Below are 25,981 nucleotides of genomic sequence, written 5' to 3'. Positions count from 1 at the left end.
TTATTAGCCCCAAAGTGGAAAACGCAGGATGTACCGACTATTGAGGAGTGGCAGACAAAAATGATGGACTATGCTGAACTGGCAAAGTTGACCTGTGGGATCCGAAACCAGGGAGAGACAAAGTTCCAGAGGGAATGGAGTAAATTCTAAATGACTATATGGAGAAAAACTGTGCAAGTTTAAAGACACTTGCAGGACTGAAATCAATCCTACGAAATTTGACTGAGTTTGCAGAAAGAACTGTGAGATAAGAGTGAAATAATAAAGCCGCATGAAGAGAGGGAGGGAAGTCATAGCTCGACAGAGCGAAAGGAGATGAGATGAGGAATATATGATGTAATTAATAAGTTTTATTTTTGTGTATGTGTATGTGTGTTTTGTCTAATTGGAAAATCGAATAAATTTTTTTAGAAAAAGAAAAAATACGCGGCTGGATCCTTCGGCACCCAAAGGACCCCTTCGGGCTTTTGAAGGGGTGCATGGCACCCTTGAGCTACCCCTATCCCTCTCACAATGGTAGAGTCGGTCCCCAGGCTCTGATTCTGATTCAAACTCCAAGAAAGAAGATTCCACCTAAACATTAGGAAGAACTTCCTGACAGTAAGAGCTGTTTGGCAGTGGAATTTGCTACCAAGGAGTGTGGTGGAGTCTCCTTCTTTGAAGGTCTTTAAGCAGAGGCATGACAGGCATATGTCAAGAATGCTTGGATGGTGTTTCCTGCTTGGCAGGGGGTTGGACTGGATGGCCCTTGTGGTCTCTTCCAACTCTATGATTCTATGATTCTTCTTCTTTGGGGTTCCCCAGCTGGTTCCTCCCGCCATTCCTCTGTGTCCATGACACAGAACTCCAACCCAACCCTCCTGCCATCCCACCGACCTGCCTGCCTCGTCCCCTCCCAGGTAGCAACAAGGACCCACCTGCCGGGATTCTTCTCCTGATGAGCTGCCAGTATCCCGAAGCTTACCAAGCCTTTAGATTTAACAAGAGCTGCTTTTTGCTATCCCCTTTAGAGGAAAAGCCAACCTGATTCGGACCACTTACCCCCAGTGAATGCCCAAAACAGCCAGCTGAGTCCCAGCATCAGGAAGCTGAGGAAACCTGCAGAATTCAGGTAAGGGCCACAACTCTTCCTTTGGAAAAAGAAACAGGTGTTTCTGCTTTAACACACATTGCTTCAAGGTGGTTTCCAGTGCGGCTGAAATGCACAGCGCTCTAAACCAGCCTTCCCCACCTAGTGCCTACAACTCCCATCAGCCCCTGGGAGTGTCCTCAACCTGAATGGACAGGTGCTTTATCTCTTCTGGAATGGCTGTAACTGTATTTGATGCATCTCCCAATAAGGATAGGATAGGATTTATCTAGAATTTGGCGGGTGATCAGTTTATCATTCAGGATGTATTTCAGCTTACCTTCCAAGTCCCAGACTGCAGAATCCGGGACCGGCAGCCGTGTGACACCGGAAGTTGCGTCGACGTAACTTCCGGTGTCGTTTTGCCCTTCTATGGGCACCAAAAATGGCCGCCGGCGGCTTCAAAAGTCGCATCTACGCATGTCAGGAAGTGCGTCGACGCTACTTCCGGTGTCGCTCCGCCCATCTATGGGCACAAAAAATGGCCGCCGCTGACACCGGAAGTCACGTCTATGCACTTCCGGACATGCGTAGCTGCGACTTTTGAAGCCGGCAACGGCCATGTTTGGTGCCCATAGAAGGGCAAATCAGAAAGAAAAAAAATGGCCGCCGGCAGGAAAAAATAACGGAGAAAAACGGGAGACGAAGTGATACGGGGGACCACCGGGAAAAGGTAAGTAAAAAAGGGGTTTTCCCGGGGGAAACGGGGTACTTGGCAGCTATGGTATTTCAGACCCCCCAAGCATCCCTATTCTCCAGGGACGATCCTGGATTTACAGAAGCTGCCCCGGTTTCTGATTTGATCCCGGAATGTCCCGCTTTTCCTTAGGTAAAGGTAAAGGGACCCCTGACCGTTAAGCCCAGTCGCGGACAACTCTGGGGTTGCGGTTCTCATCTCGCTCTATAGGCCGAGGGAGCCGGCGTTTGTCCGCAGACAGCTTCCGGGTCATGTGGCCAGCATGACTAAGTCGCTTCTGGCGAACCAGAGCAGCGCATGGAAACGCCGTTTACCTCCCCGCTGTCCAGCCACAACAAACTGAATATATGGATGGCTATGTACACACTGCCATTCACACTGCACTTCTGCCATTGGTTTAATAATAATAATAATAATAATAATAATAATAATAATAATAATAATATTTATACCCCGCCCATCTGGCTGGGTTTCCCACTCTGGGTGGCTTCCAACAGAAAAATGAAATAAAATAATCTATCAAACATTAAAAGCTTCCCTAAACAGGGCTGCCTTCAGATGTCTTCTAAAAATCTGGTAGCTGTTTTTCTCTTTGACATCTGATGGGAGGGTGTTCCACAGGGCAGGCGCCACCACCAAGAAGGCCCTCTGCCTGGTTCCCTGCAACTTGGCTTCTTGTAGTGAGGGAACAGCTAGAAGGCCCTTGGTACTGGACCTCAGTGTCCGGGCAGAACAATGGGGGTGGAGATGCTCCTTCAGGTATACTGGACCGAAGGAGTGTACACGTACACTTAGGAAGATGTGTACACGTGATGCCACAATCCATATCTATCTAGTCATTTCTTAGGAAATACAGTGTCTTGTTGCATTTCCCCCTCCCTGCAAAGCAACAGCGATCCAAATCGAGAAAACAAAACGGCCTGGCTGTGTTTTAAGTCACGATGAGGATGGTGGTAAAAGGTGATACCTTGGTTCTTAAACGTCTTGGTACTCAAACAACTTGGAACCCAAACACTGCAAACCCGGAAGGAAGTGTTCCGGTTTGTGAACTCTTTTCGTAAGTCGAACGTTCTCTGTTTTGAGTGTTATGCTTCTGATTTGAGTGCCATACTTCTGTTTTGAGTGCTACTCTTCCGTTCTGTTTTGAGTGTTACGCTAAGGTCTGTCTGTTTTTGCTATTTATTTTGCGTTTTTTGGCTCTTTTTTGTGTGTATGTGTGACTGTGTGGAACCCAGTTCAGCTACTGATTGATTGATTGATTGATTGGGTGGGTGACTGCAGTACATTGTTTATTGCTTTCATTTTATGGATCAATGGTCTCGTTAGATAGTAAAATTCATGTTAAATTGCTTTTTTAGGGGTTGTTTTTTAAAAGTCTGGAATGGATTAATCCATTTTGCATTGTAGTAGTAACCTCCGTTTATGTAACCCTCTGGTTACGTAAACTTCGGGATGCGAAAGCGGCAAACCCGGAAATATTTTACTAGGTTTTGCGTGGACAGGCGGAGTCCCCCAAACCACAGGCGACCCCCTGAGCGGAATAATGATGCAAGACAATGTGCTATGGGATTCAAATTGGCCACAACTTTATTAAGATTCAGATGTAGGGAGACCTTGGCTCAGGCATTGGGCGTTATCCTCCCCAGTCCCCAGCCTGGGTTCTGGGAGCATTCAGGGTTATCCACATGTATGGGGGTTGGGGCTGGCTCTGGAGAACATATGTTCAAGCAGAGAGAGCCCGCCCCCCACCCCGTTCTTCGCCGCTGAAAGGGGGAAGCGATGACGCCTATTGGTATGGTCAACGCTTCCTCCAATACCCCGATCTTGTTGCCGCAAGGGGGGGTGAGGTCTCCGCCTCCCTCCCCTCCCTCTAGGAAAATCACCAAAGAATTCCGCCCGAGGCCTGAAACCGCCAAAGTTGTGACGTATTGCTACGGGAAAGGCGAAACCTGCCAATGCAGGAAACTTCCTTTCCGGCCCTTCAACAGCGACCTTGACGTAGCAGCCCCTGTGTACCTGTGGAAAAAAGGTTAACCTGCAAAAGAAACTTGAACGAGGGTGTGGAGGGTGGGAGAAGCTCTGGAACCAACTGGTGCTTGGAGGTAAGATTCAAATTCTATTGTGTGAGCTAGAAAGTCCCTCCCCTTACCTGGCCATCCCCTGGCAACACCTCCCCAGGCAGGATTGGACGCTGGGCTTGAGTAGGCGGAGACCTATGGCATCCTACCTGGGAAGGCGGTGCCAGCCCCAAACTACCAGGGAGTCGCCTTACGGGATCAGGGAGCTGTGCGTGATCACGCACAGGTCGCCCCCCATTTGATGTGTGGAGCGGTCATTGCTGCGTGTGCATGCACAGGAGCGGTCCTCAGGTTGCAGAAACCTCAGGATCCGACCGGACCTCCGGAATGGATCCTGTCCGCAACCGGAGGTCCCACTGTACTTTCTATGGGAAAGCGCGCCTTGGTTTTGAAACGCTTTGGTTTTGGAACGGACTTCCGGAACAGATTAAGTTTGAGAACCAAGGTACCACTGTACTGAGGTTATTTTTAAGACTTGAGTTGAGAATCATCAAAAGTGAACTCACAAGTTTAGAAATCGTATTATTTAGAAGAAAGATGCCTGCCTCCTTGCTGATATCTTGGGAATATTTAGACTCAATATTCTAAATATTGGGAATATTGGGAATTCTAAATATTGGGAATATTTAGACTCAATAGTTTAGCATGTGAGCCAGATCTTTGACGCAGCTGGGTTATTATCTTCACTTGGTAAGATTCTCCAAAACTTTATTAAAAGAATCTCTGAAGTTTGGACACAGAAGTTTCTTACCATCTGCCAGTACTACTGACTAGCATGCAGCAACTTATTGCAAGAGTTGTCTAGACATGTGACGCAGAAAATGTCCTGCTCAAAATTCTTTGTAACTAGAAATGCTTAAGAGCTTCATATTGCTGTGTACTTTATTTTCTGGTTCCGTTAGAAAACTTATTTGTTCATTAATGCAAATGGAATATAAACAGAAAGGTTCTCCTGTACTCAAATATTTATGAATTTTGTTTTATTTTTTATTCATCTACGTGTGTGTGTGTGTGTGTGTGTGTGTGTGTGTGTGTGTAGACATACATATCGCTTGCTACTTTACATGAGCTGGGATAGCTCAGTAGATATTGGGACTCCTGATCTCACAGATTCCTGTATTGGAGGGGGTTGGACTAGATGACCCTTGTGGCCCCGTCCAACTTTACAATTCTATACTAGAACATAAGACCTCTAAGGGGTTTACAGTACAGTATAAGATATTAATTAAAAATACCACAAAGAGCAAAGATTGAAAACGAGCTACGTATGATTTTTTAAAAATATATATCATCAGTAATTTTAAAACATTTAGACTTACTGGAATAAGGTGTTAATATTGTGTGCTAAAATTACATGCCTAGGCAGGCTTGCTGGAACAAGGCTCTTTCCAGTGGTCCGGCTGGCTGGTTCTTAGAGAATTCAATGCAGGCTGAAAAGTGTCCCGTCTTTACCTTCTGCACTGCCACATGGTTATGCATTCTAAACTACTGAGCCTCTTGGGCTTGCTGATCAGAAGGTCAGCAGTTCGAATCCCTGCGGTGGGGTGAGCTCCTGTTGCTCTGTACCAGCTCCTGCCAACCTAGCAGAAGCATGCCAGTGCAAGTAGATAAATAGGTACCACTGCGGCAGGGACGTAAACAGTGTTTCTGTGCGCTCTGGCTTCCGTCACAGTGTTCTGTTGCGCCAGAAGCGGTTTAGTCATGCTGGCCACTTGACCCGGAAAGCTGTCTGTGGAAAAATGCCGGCTCCCTCGGCCTGAAAGCAAGATGAGCGCCGCAACGCCATAGTTAGCTTTGACTGGACTTAACCGCCCAGGGGTCCTTTACCTTTACCTATATGTGCACCGACTTATACCCGGTCAACTTCAGAGCAAGGCTTGTGCCCTACTGATCTGGTCTCCATCTGGCCCATAGCTACACAGAGTACCCAGAATTCGAAGGAGCTCCTCAGGATGCCTGGGAGCGATTGTGTCATCCACCGCCGTTCCATAGTGAGATTTGGACTTTGGCTGGGACCATCAGCCTTCTCCGCCAGAAGGCCCCGTAGAGCATTCAGGAATCCATCAGGTTATATCCGTCTCCAGATGTGGTCTAGCTGAGCGAGTCCTCCACCCTTTCAGCAGGGAATTATCGCCACCAAGCCAAATTGCAAATGCAAATTCCAAATTCGTATCTGAAGAAGTGTGCATGCACACGAAAGCTCATACCAATGACAAACTTAGTTGGTCTCTAAGGTGCTACTGGTGGGACGCGGGTGGCAGTGGGACGAGGGTGGCGCTGTGGGTTAAACCACAGAGTCTAGGGCTTGCCGATCAGAAGGTCGGCGGTTCGAATCCCCGCGACAGGGTGAGCTCCCGTTGCTCGGTCCCAGCTCCTGCCCACCTAGCAGTTCGAAAGCACATCAAAGCGCAAGTAGATAAATAGGAACCGCTCCAAGCAGGAAGGTAAACAGCGGAGGTCTGCGGAGTACTTAAACTGAAAGTACTCAAACCGAGGCGTACTTAAACTGAGGTATGACTGTACTATGTACAATGACAATAAAGTATCTACCTACCTACCTATCTACCTACCTACCTAGGTTCTCCAGAGATAAGGATTTCACCAGCGAAGCCCATTTTTCAAAAAATTACGCGGAGAGGCGCTTGCTGAGAATGTACCCCCAGCTCCGTAAGCACATGAGGCTTGGTAAGAAGTGTTCCTTTATTCATAGAATCCGAAGAGGTGGGGGCTGGGTGGAGGGGGAGGCCTACTCGATACAGGATATCCACAGCTGCAGAGGTCCAGCCTCTGCATTAAGACCTCTAGGAAATGGGCTCCCTGGCCAAACTGCTCTGACCTATTAAGAGGCTTTCCAAATGTTCAACTGACAGCTATCCTCAAGGGAGGAAAGGACGCTTTCTGGGCTCAGTAAAAGTGAAATGCTTTACGCTTTCCAAGTTCAATCCTGGGGTGGGGAGCCTGTGGCCCTCCAAATGTTGTTGAACTCCACCTCCCAGCACCCCTGACCACTCACTGGCCATGTTGGCTGGGTCCTGCTGTCCAGAGAACTATAGGTTATTCCCTGCCCACAGATCCTCAGCTGCCTGTCCTGTGTCTGCAGCGCTTTCTGCCTCTGGCTCCTCTCACTCACTCAAGCCTGTTGCTTGTTCAGCATCCAGCCATTCTGCCCTCCCGCTTTGTCCTCTGACCAGTGTCTACCCCTGCCCACAGATCCTCAGCTGCCTGTCCTGTGTCTGCAGCGCTTTCTGCCTCTGGCTCCTCTCACTCACTCAAGCCTGTTGCTTGTTCAGCATATAGCCATTCTGCCTCCCCGCTTTGTCCTCTGACCAGTGTCTACCCCTGCCCACAGATCCTCAGCTGCCTGTCCTGTGTCTGCAGTGCTTTCTGCCTCTGGTTCCTCTCACTCACTCAAGCCTGTCGCTTGTTCAGCATCCAGCCATTCTGCCTCCCCGCTTTGTCCTCTGACCAGTGTCTACCCCTGCCCACAGATCCTCAGCTGCCTGTCCTGTGTCTGCAGCGCTTTCTGCCTCTGGCTCCTCTCACTCAATCAAGCCTGTTGCTTGTTCAGCATCCAGCCATTCTGCCTCCCCGCTTTGTCCTCTGACCAGTGTCTACCCCTGCCCACAGATCCTCAGCTGCCTGTCCTGTGTCTGCAGCGCTTTCTGCCTCTGGCTCCTCTCACTCAGTCAAGCCTGTCGCTTGTTCAGCATCCAGCCATTCTGCCTCCCCGCTTTGTCCTCTGACCAGTGTCTACCCCTGCCCACAGATCCTCAGCTGCCTGTCCTGTGTCTGCAGCGCTTTCTGCCTCTGGCTCCTCTCACTCACTCAAGCCTGTTGCTTGTTCAGCATCCAGCCATTCTGCCTCCCCGCTTTGTCCTCTGACCAGTGTCTACCCCTGCCCACAGATCCTCAGCTGCCTGTCCTGTGTCTGCAGCACTTTCTGCCTCTGGCTCCTCTCACTCACTCAAGCCTGTTGCTTGTTCAGCATCCAGCCATTCTGCCTCCCCGCTTTGTCCTCTGACCAGTGTCTACCCCTGCCCACAGATCCTCAGCTGCCTGTCCTGTGTCTGCAGCGCTTTCTGCCTCTGGCTCCTCTCACTCACTCAAGCCTGTTGCTTGTTCAGCATCCAGCCATTCTGCCCTCCCGCTTTGTCCTCTGACCAGTGTCTACCCCTGCCCACAGATCCTCAGCTGCCTGTCCTGTGTCTGCAGCGCTTTCTGCCTCTGGCTCCTCTCACTCACTCAAGCCTGTTGCTTGTTCAGCATCCAGCCATTCTGCCCTCCCGCTTTGTCCTCTGACCAGTGTCTACCCCTGCCCACAGATCCTCAGCTGCCTGTCCTGTGTCTGCAGTGCTTTCTGCCTCTGGTTCCTCTCACTCACTCAAGCCTGTCGCTTGTTCAGCATCCAGCCATTCTGCCTCCCCGCTTTGTCCTCTGACCAGTGTCTACCCCTGCCCACAGATCCTCAGCTGCCTGTCCTGTGTCTGCAGCGCTTTCTGCCTCTGGCTCCTCTCACTCACTCAAGCCTGTTGCTTGTTCAGCATCCAGCCATTCTGCCTCCCCGCTTTGTCCTCTGACCAGTGTCTACCCCTGCCCACAGATCCTCAGCTGCCTGTCCTGTGTCTGCAGCGCTTTCTGCCTCTGGCTCCTCTCACTCACTCAAGCCTGTTGCTTGTTCAGCATCCAGCCATTCTGCCTCCCCGCTTTGTCCTCTGACCAGTGTCTACCCCTGCCCACAGATCCTCAGCTGCCTGTCCTGTGTCTGCAGCGCTTTCTGCCTCTGGCTCCTCTCACTCACTCAAGCCTGTTGCTTGTTCAGCATCCAGCCATTCTGCCCTCCCGCTTTGTCCTCTGACCAGTGTCTACCCCTGCCCACAGATCCTCGGCTGCCTGTCCTGTGTCTGCAGCGCTTTCTGCCTCTGGTTCCTCTCACTCACTCAAGCCTGTCGCTTGTTCAGCATCCAGCCATTCTGCCCTCCCGCTTTGTCCTCTGACCCGTGTCCCACCACCACTCCCCTGGCTCTTCTTCCTCCTCTCAGGGTTCCTCCACACGGGGTTCTCTGACTGTGGCCTCCCACCCCTCATCATTATCCACCCAGCCCCATGTTTTATGACCAAAACATCTGGAGGGCACCAGTTTTGGGGAGAGGAACATGGTGTACAGCTCTGGCCCTTCCCCATCTTACGCTCTGAGAGCCGTCTGCATGGGTCTGCCTCACCTGTGCTATTGCTTTGCTTGTTTGTGCTTCCAGGTACAAGCGAAACGGAACCGCTCCCTAGTATCCAAGGCTGGTCCCCAAACACAACATATTGGGAGCCTCTGACCATTTCATGCTTGACGGAAACAAGACGCACTATTAATGTACCAGGAGAAGATGGCTTCAGGTATGGGAGAGCCCCATTGTGGATTGTCGACAGCTCGGTTGTACCTAAGTATGCCAAATAAAAGCCTTCTGCTGACTGCACATTCTTTGCTTCTCGGAGGCGCGAAGTCTCGATCCTGGCACCGCCCAGTTGCGCTGGCGTTTAGTGTATCGCTATAGATTTGGGAGGGGATTCCCCCCTTCCCGAACCCCTAGAAATTAACAAATGGTAGGATGTTGATTATTTGGGATGCGGAGGGAGAAATACAGGTGAAACTCGGAAAATTAGAATATCGTTGAAAAGTGCATTTATTTCATTAATGCAACTTAAAAGGTGAAACCAATGTATGAGATAGATGCATGACATGCAAAGCAAGCTATGTCAAGCCTTTATTTGTTGTAATTGTAATTATTTGTCGTTAGGCGGGTCAATTATAAATGGAATGTAATTAATAGCGGTGTTTATTTTTGTATTATTGTAACTATTTGTTTTATTACTGTGGAATTTACAAAAGAAAGCATTTGTAAAAATTAAAATAAAAAATAAAAACTAATAAGTTGCATTACTGAAATAAATGCACTTTTTGACGATATTCTAATTTTCCGAGTTTCACCTGTACAAGCTGCAGAGGAATTCCTGGGCTAGCCTATGCAAAATGACTTGGCCAAGCTGGGGCCATTAAGAAACCTTAGAGGGCCATTGAGGGCCCTTGGCAATGCAAGAGAACCATCCTTGCCACCCCCCTTGCCCTGAGGTGTGAACAGAGACTGGGGGGTTGGAAGGTTGCCAGGGTAAGTGGGTGTGAGGCGACAGGAAACGAGAGTCTTTAGCAAGGTGTGCTGGGAAGAAGAAAGGGAGAGAAGAAAGTTGGGGATCCATCTTGGGCAGGCTGGCTGAAGGCTGGCTGGGAGAGATGCCTTGGACTGCTGTGGGGGACAAGCCCCTCTTGAAATGACCATTTTGTAAGATCTGGACTCCCTGCATGCAGACTGAAGGTGTAAGTAGGTGAATAAACTGTATTTCTTAAAGTTACGACAGTCTCCACCATGTTTAGAGGGCCATAGGTACTAGCCACCTAAGATATATGCCGTTCTCATCCTAAACTCATGGCTAAAAAGAACCCACAGGTAAGGGGGCAAAAGCCTTTGTGTTCTCCTATAAAAGCCATTCTTAAAGGCAGCTAGCACACAGAGACAGGGACGTGGGTGGCACTGTGGTCTAAACCACTGAGCCTAGGGCTTGCCGATCGGAAGGTCGGTGGTTCGAATCCCCGCAACGGGGTGAGCTCCCGTTGCTCGGTCCCTGCTCCTGCCAACCTAGCAGTTCGAAAGCACGTCAAGTGCAAGTAGATAAATAGGTACTACTTCAGCGGGAAGGTAAATGGCGTTTCTGTGCGCTGCTCTGGTTTCGCCAGAAGCGACTTAGTCATGCTGGCCACATGACCCGGAAAAACGGCCTGCGGACAAATATCGGCTCCCTTGGCTAGTACTGTAAAGCGAAATGAGCGTCACAACCCCAGACTCATTCGCGACTGAACTTAACTGTCAGGGGTCCTTTACCTTTACCTTTTTAGCACACAAAGACACACATCACTGACTGATTTGTCTGTAACTTGTTTCTTACTTGGGCAAACAGCTCTTATTTACATACAACTTTCCTGCAAAACAACAGGGGGATGGTAAGCGAACCCTTTTATTACCCGTTCCGAAACTGTAAAGGGAGACCATTGCAACCACCCTCCTCAAATTTGGCAGAATCCATCCACTCAGAAGAAGCATACAGGACAGTATAGTTCTGTAAGGGAGAGGGATTATAGAGAACCCCCCCTCTCATCAGTAGCAGCCCGTCTCCAAGCAGTCATGAAAGCGTGGGGTCTGAAGGGGTGAGTCAGGAGACGGAGAAGGAGTGCCAGGGCTCTGGCAGCATTGGAGAGCCCCTGCTCCACAGGCAGGAAGAGAGAGAGGCGGGAAGGGGGGACAGGCAGAAGGCAGACCGTAGACCCTCCTCCCCGACACCGGTATTGAGGAGGAGGAGAAAGGGGAGGAGATTCACTGTCCCGAGGCTTTTATGTTGGTCAAAGTCGCGAAAAGGGGCAGTGCCAGATTCTGATTCGGAATGAGAAGACATGAAACCAGCAGCTCGCTACACTGTAAATAAAGTGCACTAATAAAGACTTTTGAAAGACAAGCATGTGGAAAGTCGTTACTCAGGAGTAGTCATAACAACCCCGACAAGTTCATCCAGTTCTGCCAGGGAATAACAGTATTAAAAGAGTTATAGGAGGTTCCAGCAGAAATGAGGAGCTACTCTGCCTGTAAATATCATTCAGTTATGTCAAAGTGTAAAGGGAAAGTCATTTAAATAATTATATGTGATAATGAATGGGAGTGGTAATGAAGCTTGGTTTTCCTGGATTTGGAAATTAAGTGAATCGGGCTGCTTCGGAAGTGCTTTAGACCAAATTGGGATGTATCCAGAAGCATCAAATTGGGGCCTGAGCCAAATAATGTGGTTGATACACACTCTGTGTGTGCTGCACTGAGCTCATAGAGGATAGGCTAAAATTCATAAATGTTTCATTGCACAATTCCAAATATTCTCTCTCTCACAGATACACAAACCACACGATGACCAAATGAGAAACTTCTCTGCCAAACTGAATATTTAATCAGAACTCAATTTCAGCATTAGGAACACAATTTTTTGCATTTCAGCCTTTTGGGCAATGAATTTCAGGGTGGGTTTCCCTCCCCTCCCCCCCCAAAAAATTCAAAGCATGATTTTCTGAGACAGGAAGATGGAGATTTGAACTTTTGGATGAGACGTTCCTCCTCCCCACGATTTGGTTTCCCTTCCTAGTCTAAGCAAACCTGGCAGGTTAGACTAGGATCACAGGGCTGGAGCCATGGGGCGAAAATAGACCCTCGATTTGGCTTGTGGCGGGGAATGTCAGAAGTGTCACGCTGCAACAAAGTATTGCAGCGCGACACGCTCTCTGTGCTTGCGACTCCAAGCCACTTCATCTCGCTGCCGCCACCCGGGTTTTCCACTCCCAGCAGTCGTTTTTGCGGCCACTGAACAGGCACATTCCACAACGGGTCGTGTTTGGGATCACCCACCCCATTCCCCCCTAAATATTTCTTGTCTTTCTGAAGATGGGTTTTCCCCTCAAGCCTGCTGACACCTCCTCCTGCATGGGTGGTGCCATTTTGGGGGGTGGGGTACATAAGCAATGGCACTCACAACCTGCTGCAAATTGACCCATAGGTCAGTGGTAAATTTTCTGCTTTGCATGCAGACGGTCCCAGGTTCAAGTCCTGACATCTTTAGGAAGGGCTGAGCATGATTTGTGAAGAGCCACTGCCAATCAGTGCGGTCAATACTGAGTTGGATGGACCAATGGTCTGGCTCCTGTAAGGCAGCTTCCTATGTTCCTGTGATGGCATGATGCTCCTCTGCTAAACTATCTTTGAAGGTCAAACTAGGGAACAAAACAGGACAATTGATTTTAGGTTGCAAATCTGCAGGCAGGAGGGAGGGACCCGTCTCACTCACTTTTAATGTTTCTACAGTGCCTGCTGGTTTTGTGTGCTTCATTGTTCCCAGGTGACCCAGGTGGCGCTGTGGTTAAACCACTGAGCCTAGGGCTTGCTGATCAGAAGGTCGGCGGTTCGAATCCCTGTGACGGGGTGAGCTCCCATTGCTCGGTCCCAGCTCCTGCCAACCTAGCAGTTCGAAAGCACGTCAAAATGCAAGTAGATAAATAGCAACCGCTACAGCGGGAAGGTAAACGGCGTTTCCATGTTCTGCTCTGGTTTGCCAGAAGCGGCTTTGTCATGCTGGCCACATGACCTGGAAGCTATACGCCGGCTCCCTCGGCCAACAATGCGAGATGAGCGCGCAACCCCAGAGTCGGTCACGACTGGACCTAATGGTCAGGGGTCCCTTTACCTTTACCTTGTTCCCTCTATTGGGGAACTCCATGGATGTGTGCCAACAGTAGTCCTAAACAGAGCCACTTGGAAAGGAATGAGGGCTATCAGCATGTTGGGGAGAGCTCCAAGGTTTGCAGAAGTGTCAAAAACATTTTAGCGAGACGGGGTGGGTTGGGGGAACTGTGGGATAACCAGCCTCATATAACCAACATGCTGAAGTCGAATTAATGCATGAAGGAGTTAATACCATGGAGTAAGCTGTGCTGCTTACTTCCCTTACCTTGGGAGGAAATAGGTAATCAAGCCTACTGTTCCTCCCAGTCTACATGAGAAATTGGTTGCTGCAGCTCAGCTGCATGGCTCTCACCAGCCACTCTTTGAGTTTTACTGCCTGTGCAACTTTTCTGACTGATGTATGGAAAAGCACATGAACCAGACCTTTGAAGAGTTTGTAAGTAAAGCCATTTTAAACAGAGGGAAATTTTGGGATTCACTTGGAAGTGAATATTGTAAAGGTCTGAAGGTCTATATTTCCACGCTTTCCTTTGCTGCATATTTTGTGACTTTAAATCTCTGCTGGGCTTCTCTCACCAATGAGTGCTTGTCCCGTACTTTGGTCTTGGCATCTAGGAATTCTCCTTTCTATGGGCAACCCAGACGACCCTCCCCCCCCCAAAACCACCCACTGGGCACTGAGAATGCTTGGTGGTAACCCAACATCAAGTATCTGCTGAGGGGAAATGATGAGAAAATAGGGAAGAGAGAGGTATGTGTGGAATGGAATATCTTAGTGAAGGGCAAGGTTGGCTGGCACCTGAACAGAAAAATTTCACTGAAATGTTTTGTTACATATTTGAAGGAGGAGCAATGAATGTCTGCCACAGGCTATGAGAAGCAAGGGAGCCTCCTGGCAGGGCCATCAATGGCCTGAGAGAGGTTGGAGCAGCTCCTCCGCCATCTTCCCTAGAGCTCCATGTGACCTGAGGGAAGGCAGACGTGGGGGGGTACCAGGCCGGGGAGCACACAGTTGGCCTGAGGGGATTCTTGTCACTCTACATTTTATAGGATGGATTCATTTTTGTGTTTTTCACGGTAAATCGCCTGGATGCCCTGCCAGAAAGGCAGTCCGTAACCCCAACAAATAAATATGTACCGTATTTTTCCATCTACAGTGGAACCTCGGTTTATGAATTTTCGGTTTACGAATGCTGCGGACCCATCTGGAACGGATTAATTCACTTTACATTACTTTCAATGGGAAAGTTCGCTTCAGTTTATGAACGCTTTAGTTTATGAACAGACTTCCGGAACCAATTACACCCATGCTTCGGGTTAAGTACGCTTCAGGTTGAGTACTCCGCGGACCTGTCTGGAACAGATTAATCCACTTTCCATTACTTTCAATGGGAAAGTTCACTTCAGTTTATGAACGCTTCAGTAGGAACAGACTCCCGGAACCAATTACATCCATGCTTCAGGTTAAGTACGCTTCAGGTTGAGTACTCCGCGGACCCGTCTGGAACGGATTAATCCACTTTCCATTACTTTCAATGGGAAAGTTTGCTTCAGTTTATGAACGCTTCAGTTTATGAACAGACTTCCGGAACCAATTGTGTTCATAAACCGAGGTACCACTGTATAAGACGCCCCCATGTATAAGAAGCTTCCTATTTGGGGGGACTCCGATTTAAGAAAATGGAGGAAATTCTATCCGCGTATAAGACGCCCCCAAAAATTGGACATTATTTTTTAGGGGGAAAACCTAGTCTTATACACAGAAAAATACAGTATATCAACGGGCCGGAAAAGGCTCTGTCTAGGCCCAGAAAACATGGCAGACTCTTCCTCATGCTTCCTCTCACTGAGGTAGGCAGGCAGGGCACTGAGGCAAACAGAGAGCCCCCTGCCTTGACCGTAAATGGAAATAATAATAATAATAATAATAATAATAATAATAATAATAATTAGAAACTCAAGAGAATTTGCTTTAATGAGGGCCTGCGTCATGTGATGTGAACAATTTCCCACCCCTCATGGTTGTTTTTTCTTTTCTTTTTCTTTTGGTATGTTTTTTGTCCCACCACACAGGTTTCCACTGAGGAGAACGGGTTGGGATGGGAGACTGGGGTGCGGGGAGAGAGAAAGACGTACGAATGCTAGATAGCTGGAAGGGTTGGCGAATCTACAGCGCTTATATAATATAGTACAGCGGACAGTTCCATCTCCAGGGGTCTTGAGGAAGGGAAGGCTGGCCGAGAAGCCCCCTTTCCGCCGCCACTGCCACCCTCACGGCCGCCTTGGCCTTTGCCCGGACCCCTCCCTCCCCGGCCCTCATCACTTTCGCCGGCCGATCTGTGCCATCAGTTGAGCGTTGGCCTCCGCCTTGGCCCTCATGTTCTTGGCCTTGGCGATGCTAAAGAGGATGTTCATGATGTTGGTGGGGACGTCGAGCGAGAGGGTGACCTTCGATCGCCGGTCGCCCTTCGCTGGCCCTCGGTACACCTTGCCTTTCCCTTGTGCCTGGGCAAGGTATCTGTAGCGGGTGACCGCCGGGAACGTCCTTTTGTCCTCCTCGGCTTCCTCTCCGTCGTCCTCCAAGGAGAGGTCTTCTTCAGTCCCCCGTGGGTACTTGAAGCTCCTCTTGCCCAGGACCGAGTTCTCGTCGGGGAGGCCTTTCCGAGCCTCGGAGAGGGCGGCGTTGACACAGCCAAAGATGGACTCGGCCTTGTACAACTTGAGCGAGAGGCTCGTCCGCGCAGCGAAGAGGATCAGGAAGAGGATCAGGAGCCTGGGGCGAGTCATCGTCCTGGAGGCCCTGCGCCACAAAGAAGGGAGAAGAGGCACATCAGTTTGGGAGCAATGGATGGTCCCAGTGCAAATCTGTTGAGGGCTGATGGCGAGAGGACATGAATGGACAAATACAGACAAGGGGATTTCAATTGGATCCATGATCAGGAGGGATGGGTGAATCGGGCAGTTTTTGTTTCTCTCCGCTTTTCATCCTTCCCTTCGTAAGATCAGCCTGCCCCGTTTCCACATGGAAAGCCCCCATGAAAATGTGTATCCTATTGCATGAGCATTTCTCCTAACATGCATTTTTTTGGTATGCAAATTTGTTCAGTACATGCATTTTATTTTATTTTAAAAAAGCAGTTTGTTCTAACACAAGCATTTTCATAAGCCTCCAACACCTTGAAGCCAAAATTCGGGCGCCATCTTTGCGGACACCATCTTCCCATTCTTATTGCGAGGGCACGGTGCCATTTTGGTAGCCGCAACCTCGTGCTAATTTGCACTGTGGTTCCCTCCAAAAGCGCTTTCCCCGGGTGTGACGCCCAAAAATGTACATTTTTGGAGCATCACGTGAGACTGCGGCCCAGGAAAAGTGCTTTATTCAGGGTGGGGGGGAATTGTGCCACGAAATCACGCAAGATTACAGCAACCAAAATGGCGCCATTCTCTCATGATAAAAACAAAACCAAAAACCAGGATGTCGTTTTTTGGGGGACACTTTTGGGGGACACCTCCGAATATACAGGACTGCAGCCAACTAAGAATAGGAACAGACCCACTGAAATGAATTCCCCCGAGTTATTTTGTTTGTTTGTTTATTACATTTATATGCCACCTTCTTTATGCAAGGAACTCAAGGAGGGATTCATGGTTCTTGGCCTCCTCATTTAATCCCCACAACAGCCCTGTGAGGTAGGTTAGGTTGAGAGGCCGTGACTGGCCCAAGGTCACCATGTGAGCTTTATGCTGAGTAGAGATTGGAGCCTTGGTCTCCCACTTCCTAATAATAATAATAATAATAATAATAATAATAATAATAATAATAATAATTTATTATTTACACCCCGCCCATCTGGCCGGGTTCCCCCAGCCACTCTGGGCGGCTTCCAACAAAACATTAAAATACAGAAATCCATCAAACATTAAAAGCTTCCCTAAAACAGTCTAGTCTGACACTCTAACCACTGCACCTCACTGCCTCACCTCACCATTAATTTAAATGGGTATATTCTGTGTAGATCTCGCACTGGAGATTGTTGGATGTGCTTTCACCTAGCACACTCCCATTCTTCGGCTGGGGAGCTGCAGAGCAAAATTAGAAGACGAATGAATTTCAAAAAACATATACATATTGGCTTTCATGTATGTTCAATATATTCAGGGTGTGCAAAATTGGTGGGTTCACATTAAACGCCAACCAAATGGATCTCTTCCCCACTACTAACTATCCGTCCATTTTACCGTATCGCCGAAATAGTCCTCTCAATACAAGATGACACTTTAAAAAACAAGTTTCTTCTTTTCTTTTTAAAACCTCACAATCGCTCACATTTTGCATTCTAACACAACATTTTTTCCCCCCATTTAAGTGGATACATTATTCATCTTTCACATTAGCGGGAAGTGGTTGGAGCTTTTGATAACAGGAAACCTGAGAAGGAGGGAATGTTCTTAAGTGTTCCTGGTTTTTGGAAAGGAGCAACTCAGGACTGCAATATCTCAAGGACCACCTCTCCCCTTATGAACTGACTTGGACCCTGTGATCACCATGTGAGGCTCTTCTTCATGTGCCTCCTTCGTGAGAGATCTGGAGTTTGGCAACATGAGAACGGGGCCTTTTCAGTGGCGGCTCCCTGTTTGTGGAATGCTCTCCCCAGCAAAGCTCACTTGTCGCCTTCATTATATATCTTATATTATCATTATATTATCATTATGTTATGCATTTCGTGCTTTGTATTGTAAACTGCCCTGTGGTTTTCGGATGAAGGATGGTCTATTTCAGAGGTCAGCAAACTTTTCCAGCAGGGGGCCGGTCCACTTTCCCTCAGACCTTGTGGGGTGCCGGACTATATTTTTTGGGGGGAAATGAACGAATTCCTATGCCCCACAAATAACCCAGAGATGCATCTTAAATAAAAGCACACATTCTACTCATGTAAAAACACGCTGATTCCCGGACCGGCCGCTTGTTGGATTGAGAAGGCAATTGGGCTGGATCTGGCCCCCGGGCCTTAGTTTGCCTACCCATGGTCTATTTCAGGCATTCCCAAACTTCTGCCCTCCAGATGTTTTGGCCTACAACTCCCATGACCCCTAGCTAACAGGACCAGTGAGCGGGGAAGATGGGAATTGTAGTCCAAGACATCTGGAGGGCAGAAGTTTGGGGATGCCTGGTCTATTTAAATAAGGAAGTAAGTTGTGGTTATTAGGCTCCACCTAGTGGCCATAATGTAGCACAGCAATGTATATTAGTGCGCCATTCAGAAAACAGTAAATTTGCTTTTGCTGGAAATAAGGGAGCTAGTAGAATCTGCTTCATGAGTCCTGATGTGTGTGCAGAAAGTTCCCCTCAACCATGGAAGAGTAGTCAAACATATGAAGTCTGCCCCAACACATACACCTCACCGGCGCTGTTTTTCTAGAAAAAGAGGTGCCATGAACTCACCCTCCTTCTCCTATAATGGCAACAGCACCCACCTGGTGAATTCTGGCTGGAAAAACAAAAACGAAACCCTGCTCCTCACTCATCACCCTCCTGCGATATGAAATGGCACAATAGCTGGAGAGGTTTTGATACTTAGGAACACAGGAAGTCGCTTTGTACTGAGTCAAACCCCTGTTCCATCAAGCTCCGTATTAGCTACACATTGAAGCTTCAGGCATAAGAACATAAGGGCTCTTCTGGATGTGACCAAGGGCCCATCTAGTCCGGCATCCTGTTCTCACATGGGCCAGCCAGATGCCTGCGGAAAGCGCACAAGGCAGTTTTGAGCACAAGAGCAACTTTTAGGGAGCTGGGTATGTTTAGCCTGGAGAAGAGAAGGTTAAGGGGTGATATGATAGCCATGTTCAAATATATAAAAGGATGTCATATAGAGGAGGGTGAAAGGTTGTTTCCTGCTGCTCCAGAGAAGCGGACACGGAGCAATGGATTCAAACTACAAGAAAGAAGATTCCACCTAAACATTAGGAAGAACTTCCTGACAGTAAGAGTTGTTCGGCAGTGGAATTTGCTACCAAGGAGTGTGGTGGAGTCTCCTTCTTTGGAAGTCTTTAAGCAGAGGCTTGACAGCCATATGTCAAGAATGCTTTGATGGTGTTTCCTGCTTGGCAGGGGGTTGGACTGGACGGCCTTTGTGGTCTCTTCCAACTCTATGATTCTTTCCCCTCCTGTGGTTTCCAGCAACTGGTATTCAGAAGCATGGCTGACCCCAAAGGTGGAGGCAGAGCTGAGCCATTGTGGCTGGTGGTCATTTATAGCCTTCAATGTATTGGGTGTATTGAGAATCCCAGCACAATGTGTCTGTGTAGCAAAATATCACAAAAGTGATGTATGGAAGTGAGAGCCGGACCACAAAGAAGGCTGATCACCGAAGAATGGATGCTTTTGAATTATGGTGCTGGAGGAGACTCTTGAGAGTCCCGTGGACTGCAAGAAGATCAAACCTATCTGTTCTGAAGGAAAGCAGCCCTGAGTGCTCACTGGAAGGACAGATCCTGAACCTGAGGCTCCAATACTTTGGCCACCTCATGAGAAGAGAAGACTCCCTGGAAAAGACCCTGATGCTGGGGAAGATGGAGGGCACAAGGAGAAGGGGACGACAGAGGACGAGATGGTTGGACAGTGTTCTCGAAGCTACGAACATGAGTCTGACCAAACTGCGGGAGGCAGTGGAAGACAGGAGTGCCTGGCGTGCTCTGGTCCATGGGGTCACGAAGAGTCGGACACGACTAAACAACAGCAAAATATCAGTGTAGGAAGTTTGCAAGAGCTGCCGTAGAAAAACTCCTTCCTTGCCCCTCTTATAAGTGACATAAAAGCTGCTGTCACAATCTGCTTACTTATCAGTGCTATAAAACACAAGACCTCTTATAGGTGCCTAATATGAAAGCTATCCTATGGGTCCAAGTATTTGTTAGAATCATAGAATCGTAGAGTTGGAAGAGACCACAAGGGCCATCCAGTCCAACCCCCTGCCGAGCAGGAAACACCATCGAAGCATTCTTGACATATGCCTGTCAAGCCTCTGCTTAAAGACCTCCAAAGAAGGAGACTCCACCACACTCCTTGGTAGCAAATTCCACTGCCGAACAGCTCTTACTGTCAGGAAGTTCTTCCTAATGTTTAGGTGGAATCTTCTTTCTTGTAGTTTGAAAGCTTTCATATATGAAACCTATCCTATGGGTCCAAGTATTTGTTGTCTAACACTGATCGGCAATGCACACTTCGTTGCTTTATATACAACCAAGCGGCTTTGAAATGTGCTCACTTCCAACCGTTAGCCTCTATAAATTCTTTATCCACCTTGAAGTAGAGATTTATTCATTGCTATGTGTTTTATAATGTATGATCAAGCTGCTAGGGATGGTGTGCACTTAACCCCCCCCCCTCCAAAAAATCTGAAAATACTACTGCCATACAGTGGTGGCTGCTTATACGATTGTTGCCATGCGATTGCGTTGGAAAGTTCATGGTATTTTTTTGTGAATTGCCATATTTTAATCGATAGTTTGATTCGTGTGGACTTCATACAAATAAAGTCGTGTTGTTTGATGGATTGCTTTGCAAATGATTTAGTATCGTTGCTCCATCTAGCTTGGCATTGCGGCAAGATATTGGGCAGGGGAATTGCCCAGTCTTACCAGGCAATGCTAGGGACTGAATCTAGCCCCTTCTCAAAGGAAAACCGCCAGACAAATATAACTTATTGACCCAACAAGGTTTCTAACTCTATCAGCTTCCTTAATCGTCCTGCTTTCAGCTCTATCGCTCACAAGCCAGCTTCCTTAATTGTCCTGCTTTCCAAACTTCTCCCTCGACAGACCATCTTGAGCATTCTCAAAGCTTTTAAATTCTCACCAGCTCTCTGCTCATCCTAAAATCTCCTCTCCTCACCACCCCCTCCCTTCTTTTTTGGAATTCCTCATTTGAAGGAAAGCATAGAACCCCCCACTGCTTGTTTGGCTATTTCTCCCCACCACACACAATAAAAACTGGGCACAAAAATTGGTCCCACAGAAGCTTAAGGACAATTAATCCCAGCTTCCAGTCGGTCAGGCTGGAGAAAGAGAGGCAGAAGCTACTGAAAGAATGGAAGGCAATACTTCAGAAGAGAAAGCATAGTTTGAGCACACTTACTTTCTTTTGCCCTGCTGGGTAATTAAAAGTGGAGAAGACAAAATACAGGATCCTCCTCCTTCCCACTGCCCCACGATAGGTAAAGGTAAAGGTAAAGGGCCATTAGGTCCAGTCGTGACCGACTCTGGGGTTGTGGCGCTCATCTCCTGTTTAGGGAAACTTTTAATGTTTGATGGATTTCTGTATTTTAATATTCTGTTGGAAGCCGCCCAGAGTGCCTGGGGGAACCCGGCCAGATGGGCAGGGTATAAATAATAAATTATTATTATTATTATTATTATTATTATTATTATTATTATTATTATCTCGCGTTATTGGTCGAGGGTGCCGGCATACAGCTTCCAGGTCATGTGGCCAGCATGACAAAGCCGCTTCTGGCGAAACCAGAGCAGCACACGGAAATGCCGTTTACCTTCCTGCCGAAGCGGTACCTATTTATCTACTTGCCCTTTGACGTGCTTTCGAACTGCTAGGTTGGCAGGAGCAGGGACCGAGCAACGGGAGCTCACCCCGTCGCAGGGATTCGAACTGCCGACCTTCTGATTGGCAAGCCCTAGGCCCAGGCATAGGCAACCTTGGCTCGCCAGGTGTTTTGGAACTACAACTCCCATGATCCTTAGCTAACAGGGCCAGTGGTCAGGGATCATGGGAGTTGTAGTTTCAAAATATCTGGAGAGCCAAGGTTGCCTATGCCTGCCCTAGGCTCTGTGGTTTAACCCACGGCGCCACCCGCGATAGGTAGGTTTACTTTTACTCCGCTGGAGAAAGAGAAAAGAAATTCTACAGGGACATCTGCTAGATTGGAGCAAAGGTCTACCTAGTCATAGTAAGGTGTTTTATACTGAGCCAGACCAATTATGCACCTAGCTCAGTACTGACTGCACTGACTGCCAGTGGCTCTCCAGGGTTTCAGACCAGGGATATTCCCAGCCCCACCTGGAGATGCTCTGCCTTTGAGCTACAGCCCTTCCTGTTGGAAACAGATTCGGCAAAGTGCATCTTTACAGCAGCCAGGGAATCCCCCAAGCATGGCTTGGAAGGCTATCTCCATCTCCAGCCACTGCCCTCCTCTGCCCAGCAACTAGTCCTCGCAAGAACACAGCCTGTGTTCACGGAAAATCATTTTAGCCTCTGTGCCTAATGCCAACTGTTAGATCTATGGGGGTTTATCCATAGTCCATTAGCAGCCGCCAGAGCTGGTGGCTCTGGCCAAAGTGGCCGTGAAGCCCACAAGTTGGCGTTGCCTTTGCAGCAGAGATAGAGGTGTCTGTGACTCTCGGGATGCTTCTAGGCTACTGTTCCATTCATCCCTATTGGCTGTGCTGGTTGGTGACGAGAGTTGGGGCCCAACAAGATCTGGAAGACGAGAGGTTCCCCACCCCTTTCCTTGGGTCTGTTCTGATTCGAACCCCAGTCCATTTCATTGGGTGGTCCTTGAGGTCTAGTGTTGCAGGCAAGGAAGGAAAACCTATCCCTCTCTCTGTCCCTCTCTCCGCTTTCTCCGAACTACTATCTCTTTTAAAATAAAATTTAAAAACCAGAAAACATCGAGCACAACCTTCACCGCACTGGTGCTCTTCAGATATCTTAGACTACAACTCCCATGAGTCCCAGACATTTGCACATGGGCTAATGGGAGTTGTAGTCCAAAGCATCGGGAGAGTGTCCCACTGGGGGAGACTTCTCCTCCTTCGTCCCTGCCACCCCACCCCCCATTTAAATGAATAAAGAAACTCAAATTCTTGGAATACTTATGCAGAACTGGCCAAACAGGTTGTGCAGGAGTCGGGCTGGAGGCAAACTCTCGGAGCTGCTTTGCATGACCTGAGAACTCAAGGTGGCATCGTAACAGCATTGCCTATCCTACTATTGCCTCTCTCCACCAGTTTGGACAAACCCTGCAAGACCGGTTAGATTGGGGGCGACAACTGGACCAAGTGCACTCTGAGAAACGATGCCTGATTGTCACATACAAACTTCAGCTGCCTTTAAAAAAAGGAAACCTTGAAAATCTGTTTGAGAAGAGACAGCAGTACACACCATGGACAGCGATTTTGTTGTTGTTCATTTCCTTGTTCATTTCCTATAGTAAAAGCATTGCAGGTGTGTTGAAGGATAGAGAACACACAGTCTCCCTAGACATCTTCTTATTCCATTACTGAATCACTTGGAGTGCAAACCTTGACAGGAACCATAGAACCATATAATTGTAGAGTTGGGACCCCAAGGGTCATCCAGTCCACCCCCTGCAAGGCAGGAATCTCAGCGTGTGGTTTCCATCCAGTTTGAAACCACAACGGACCCTGCTTAGCTTTGCAAATGTGCTCGCAGTTTTAACAACCTGCTGTGGGCTCCTGCAGCACCCGTTCATTTCATTGGGGCAAGGGCATTTCCCATCGAACTGTCTTAACTTCCCCTGTATCTAATGTTTAACCCTAAATCCACCTGATTCACCATTTTCTCCTGTTGCCACTTGTCTTGTCCTCAGCAGACAGCAATTGTTCCCCCCTCCAACTGCGTCTTTTAAATATTATCAACCCCCAAACCTTTCTTCTTTCTGGAGTTAAGCAACTTTCTTTCATCCTAGATCCTTTCTTATAACTTGCTTCTTGGAACCGTGATGATCTTTTAAACTATTTTTTTTTGTTCTTGCCAGTGTCCACTTCAGAAGAGAATATCATGATTCTTTATTGCACAAATCAAAGTCCATCTTGTAGGTGACCGATGTCGAAACTACACTTCAGCTCCAGAGGTGCTGCTTTGACTTAATAATACTTTTAAATTACGGTACAGTCTCCAGTATGAAAAACCCACACTTTCTTTCTTTCCCCCCTCTTTTCTTTTTTAATTGCCTGGAAACTCTGCTACCTGCAGGGCATACTGGAGTATTAAATCTTTTTCCTTTCCTTTCCTTTCCATTTTGCAAGCAAAGTCTGCCCATGCCTCCCCCCCTAAAATAAGCAGGCTAACGAAATCCACTTACCTGCGATTCTGCTCTGTAGCAAGGAGAGTGTGAGCCCTCTCAGTCAGCGCTGCAAGGAAGCTCTCTCAGGACGAGAGACATCAGCCACATTAAACCTGAACTCCTTGGGTAAGATTGTTTTTAAAGAGCTGGAAATATGGGGGTGTTTTCCCCCTCTTTTATTCTCTCTATGGAAACACCTCCTCTTCTCTTCTCTCCTCCCCACCCCACTTCTTCTCTCTAGTATATATGGGGGGGGGGAGAGAAAGAGAGAGGAAATGATCACGGGGTTTAAAGCGTAAATCCAAAGAGGTAGGGATCTTATTAGGACATGATTTCATCTGAATGAAATCAGAACAGCTGGCAACGTCACAAAACAGAGGCGCCCTCCCCATTCCTGTTTTTTTTTGGGGGGGGAAGGGTTGTTGCAACACCTTACATCAATGGCCATCAAACAGAAGCCACCTTTAGCCCCAAACTAAAAAATAGGGCCCTGGCTCATGTTATCTCCTCTCCTTCCTTCCTTTGCCCATCTGAGAGATGATATTGAAACAGCTCAAACAGGTGCAACTGAAATGATCAAGGTGTCGCCGAGTGCCTCCCTTCTCTGGAGGAAGGCAAAAGTTTTGGGTAGGGGTGGTTGTTTAGATCAAGGTGGGGGAAGCTGTGGCGAAGTCACAAACGGCACGGAGAGGTTGCAGAGAGGTTTTTTTTGTTCCCCTCTCGTAATACAGAAAAAGGAGGACCACCCATTGAGATGGGTTGGCTGCAGGTTCAGGAGAAAAGACTGTAAGGGGAGCAGAGATCAGGAAGAAATTTGATTCTGTTTGAATCTGGATGAGAAACTGTCCCATTGACACTGGTGCAATGTGTGTTTGTGTGTATAAAATAGAGAAGGGTGAACATGTCACTTTCAGCTCCTGTCAATTTCTCATTTTCCCAATCTTCAATTCTCCACATTTCCACGTTAGTTTGTGATTTTTAAAAAGTCTCATGAAAATTCATCCGCATTTTAGTACCTATTAATCCTCATATTCACCTCTTTCCATGCAATCTTTTTTCTAATGTGCGCAATTTTTTTTGCAAAGCAAAATGTCCCCCCCCCTCCTTCTGCGATCCCTCGTAGCCGAGTAAGATTGTCTTCCATGAACACAGTTTTAACAATGAGTCCGTAAGTGACTGTGGAGGCCAATTCTGGATCCACACGTCCTTCCACAGTGGGGACATTGGTTTCCGGGTGGGAGTTGATCCCGGTGAGGGTTTGCCAAGCGTGCCTTCCTCTTAGCACGATTCTCTCTTGCGTCCTGAGTTCGAGTGTCTTCAAAGCCCATGACACCTTTGGTGAAGGCTGTTCTCCAACTGGAGCGCTTGCAGGCCAGTGTTTCCCAATTGTTGGTGTTTATACTACGTTTTTAAAGATTTGCCTTGAGACAGTCTTTAAACCCTAATATATTGTCCCGTAATATATTGTTCTCACTAATATATACATTTTTTAATGCCCACTATGTCACAGAATATGCATTTTTAAAGGTAGGTTTAAATGCAAGCTGCATCCAGTTACTCCCCTACCCCTAGTCTGTACTGCCACTGAGAGCACATCTTGCAAAAGTCTCTACGTTTTTCCATGCTGGAGAGCCATATTATTGCTGTGACGTAAGAGCTAT

At 47.9% G+C, this 25,981-nt stretch overlaps 2 protein-coding genes across 5 annotated transcripts in view; one reads left to right on the top strand and one right to left on the bottom strand.

Annotated features, from left to right (window-relative positions):
• Window positions 1–11,442, top strand: part of TSGA13 (testis specific 13) — a 32,020-nt gene extending 20,578 nt beyond the window's left edge. For all 4 annotated transcript variants that reach the window (XM_060279231.1, XM_060279230.1, XM_060279232.1 and 1 more), the window contains 3 exons: window positions 1,011–1,111; window positions 6,483–6,589; window positions 9,157–11,442. In XM_060279231.1, the coding sequence (XP_060135214.1) occupies window positions 1,011–1,111; window positions 6,483–6,589; window positions 9,157–9,350 (402 nt within the window). In that variant the 3' untranslated portion in view covers window positions 9,351–11,442. The remainder of the gene's footprint in view (window positions 1–1,010; window positions 1,112–6,482; window positions 6,590–9,156) is intronic.
• A 4,095-nt stretch (window positions 11,443–15,537) lies between these two features.
• UCN3 (urocortin 3) lies at window positions 15,538–24,458 on the bottom strand. Its single transcript, XM_035128592.2, has 2 exons — window positions 24,339–24,458; window positions 15,538–16,018 (listed from the first exon to the last, which is right to left on the bottom strand). Exon 2 carries the CDS (start codon window positions 16,003–16,005, stop codon window positions 15,538–15,540), a length of 468 nt encoding a protein of 155 aa, XP_034984483.1. The 5' UTR covers window positions 16,006–16,018; window positions 24,339–24,458.
• Window positions 24,459–25,981: the final 1,523 nt, after the last annotated feature.

The sequence above is a fragment of the Zootoca vivipara genome, chromosome 10 (assembly GCF_963506605.1).
Source record: "Zootoca vivipara chromosome 10, rZooViv1.1, whole genome shotgun sequence".
Lineage (NCBI taxonomy): Eukaryota > Metazoa > Chordata > Lepidosauria > Squamata > Lacertidae > Zootoca > Zootoca vivipara.
The sequence above is the reverse complement of the archived record's forward strand: the minus strand, read 5'-3'. Positions and strand labels throughout refer to the sequence as shown.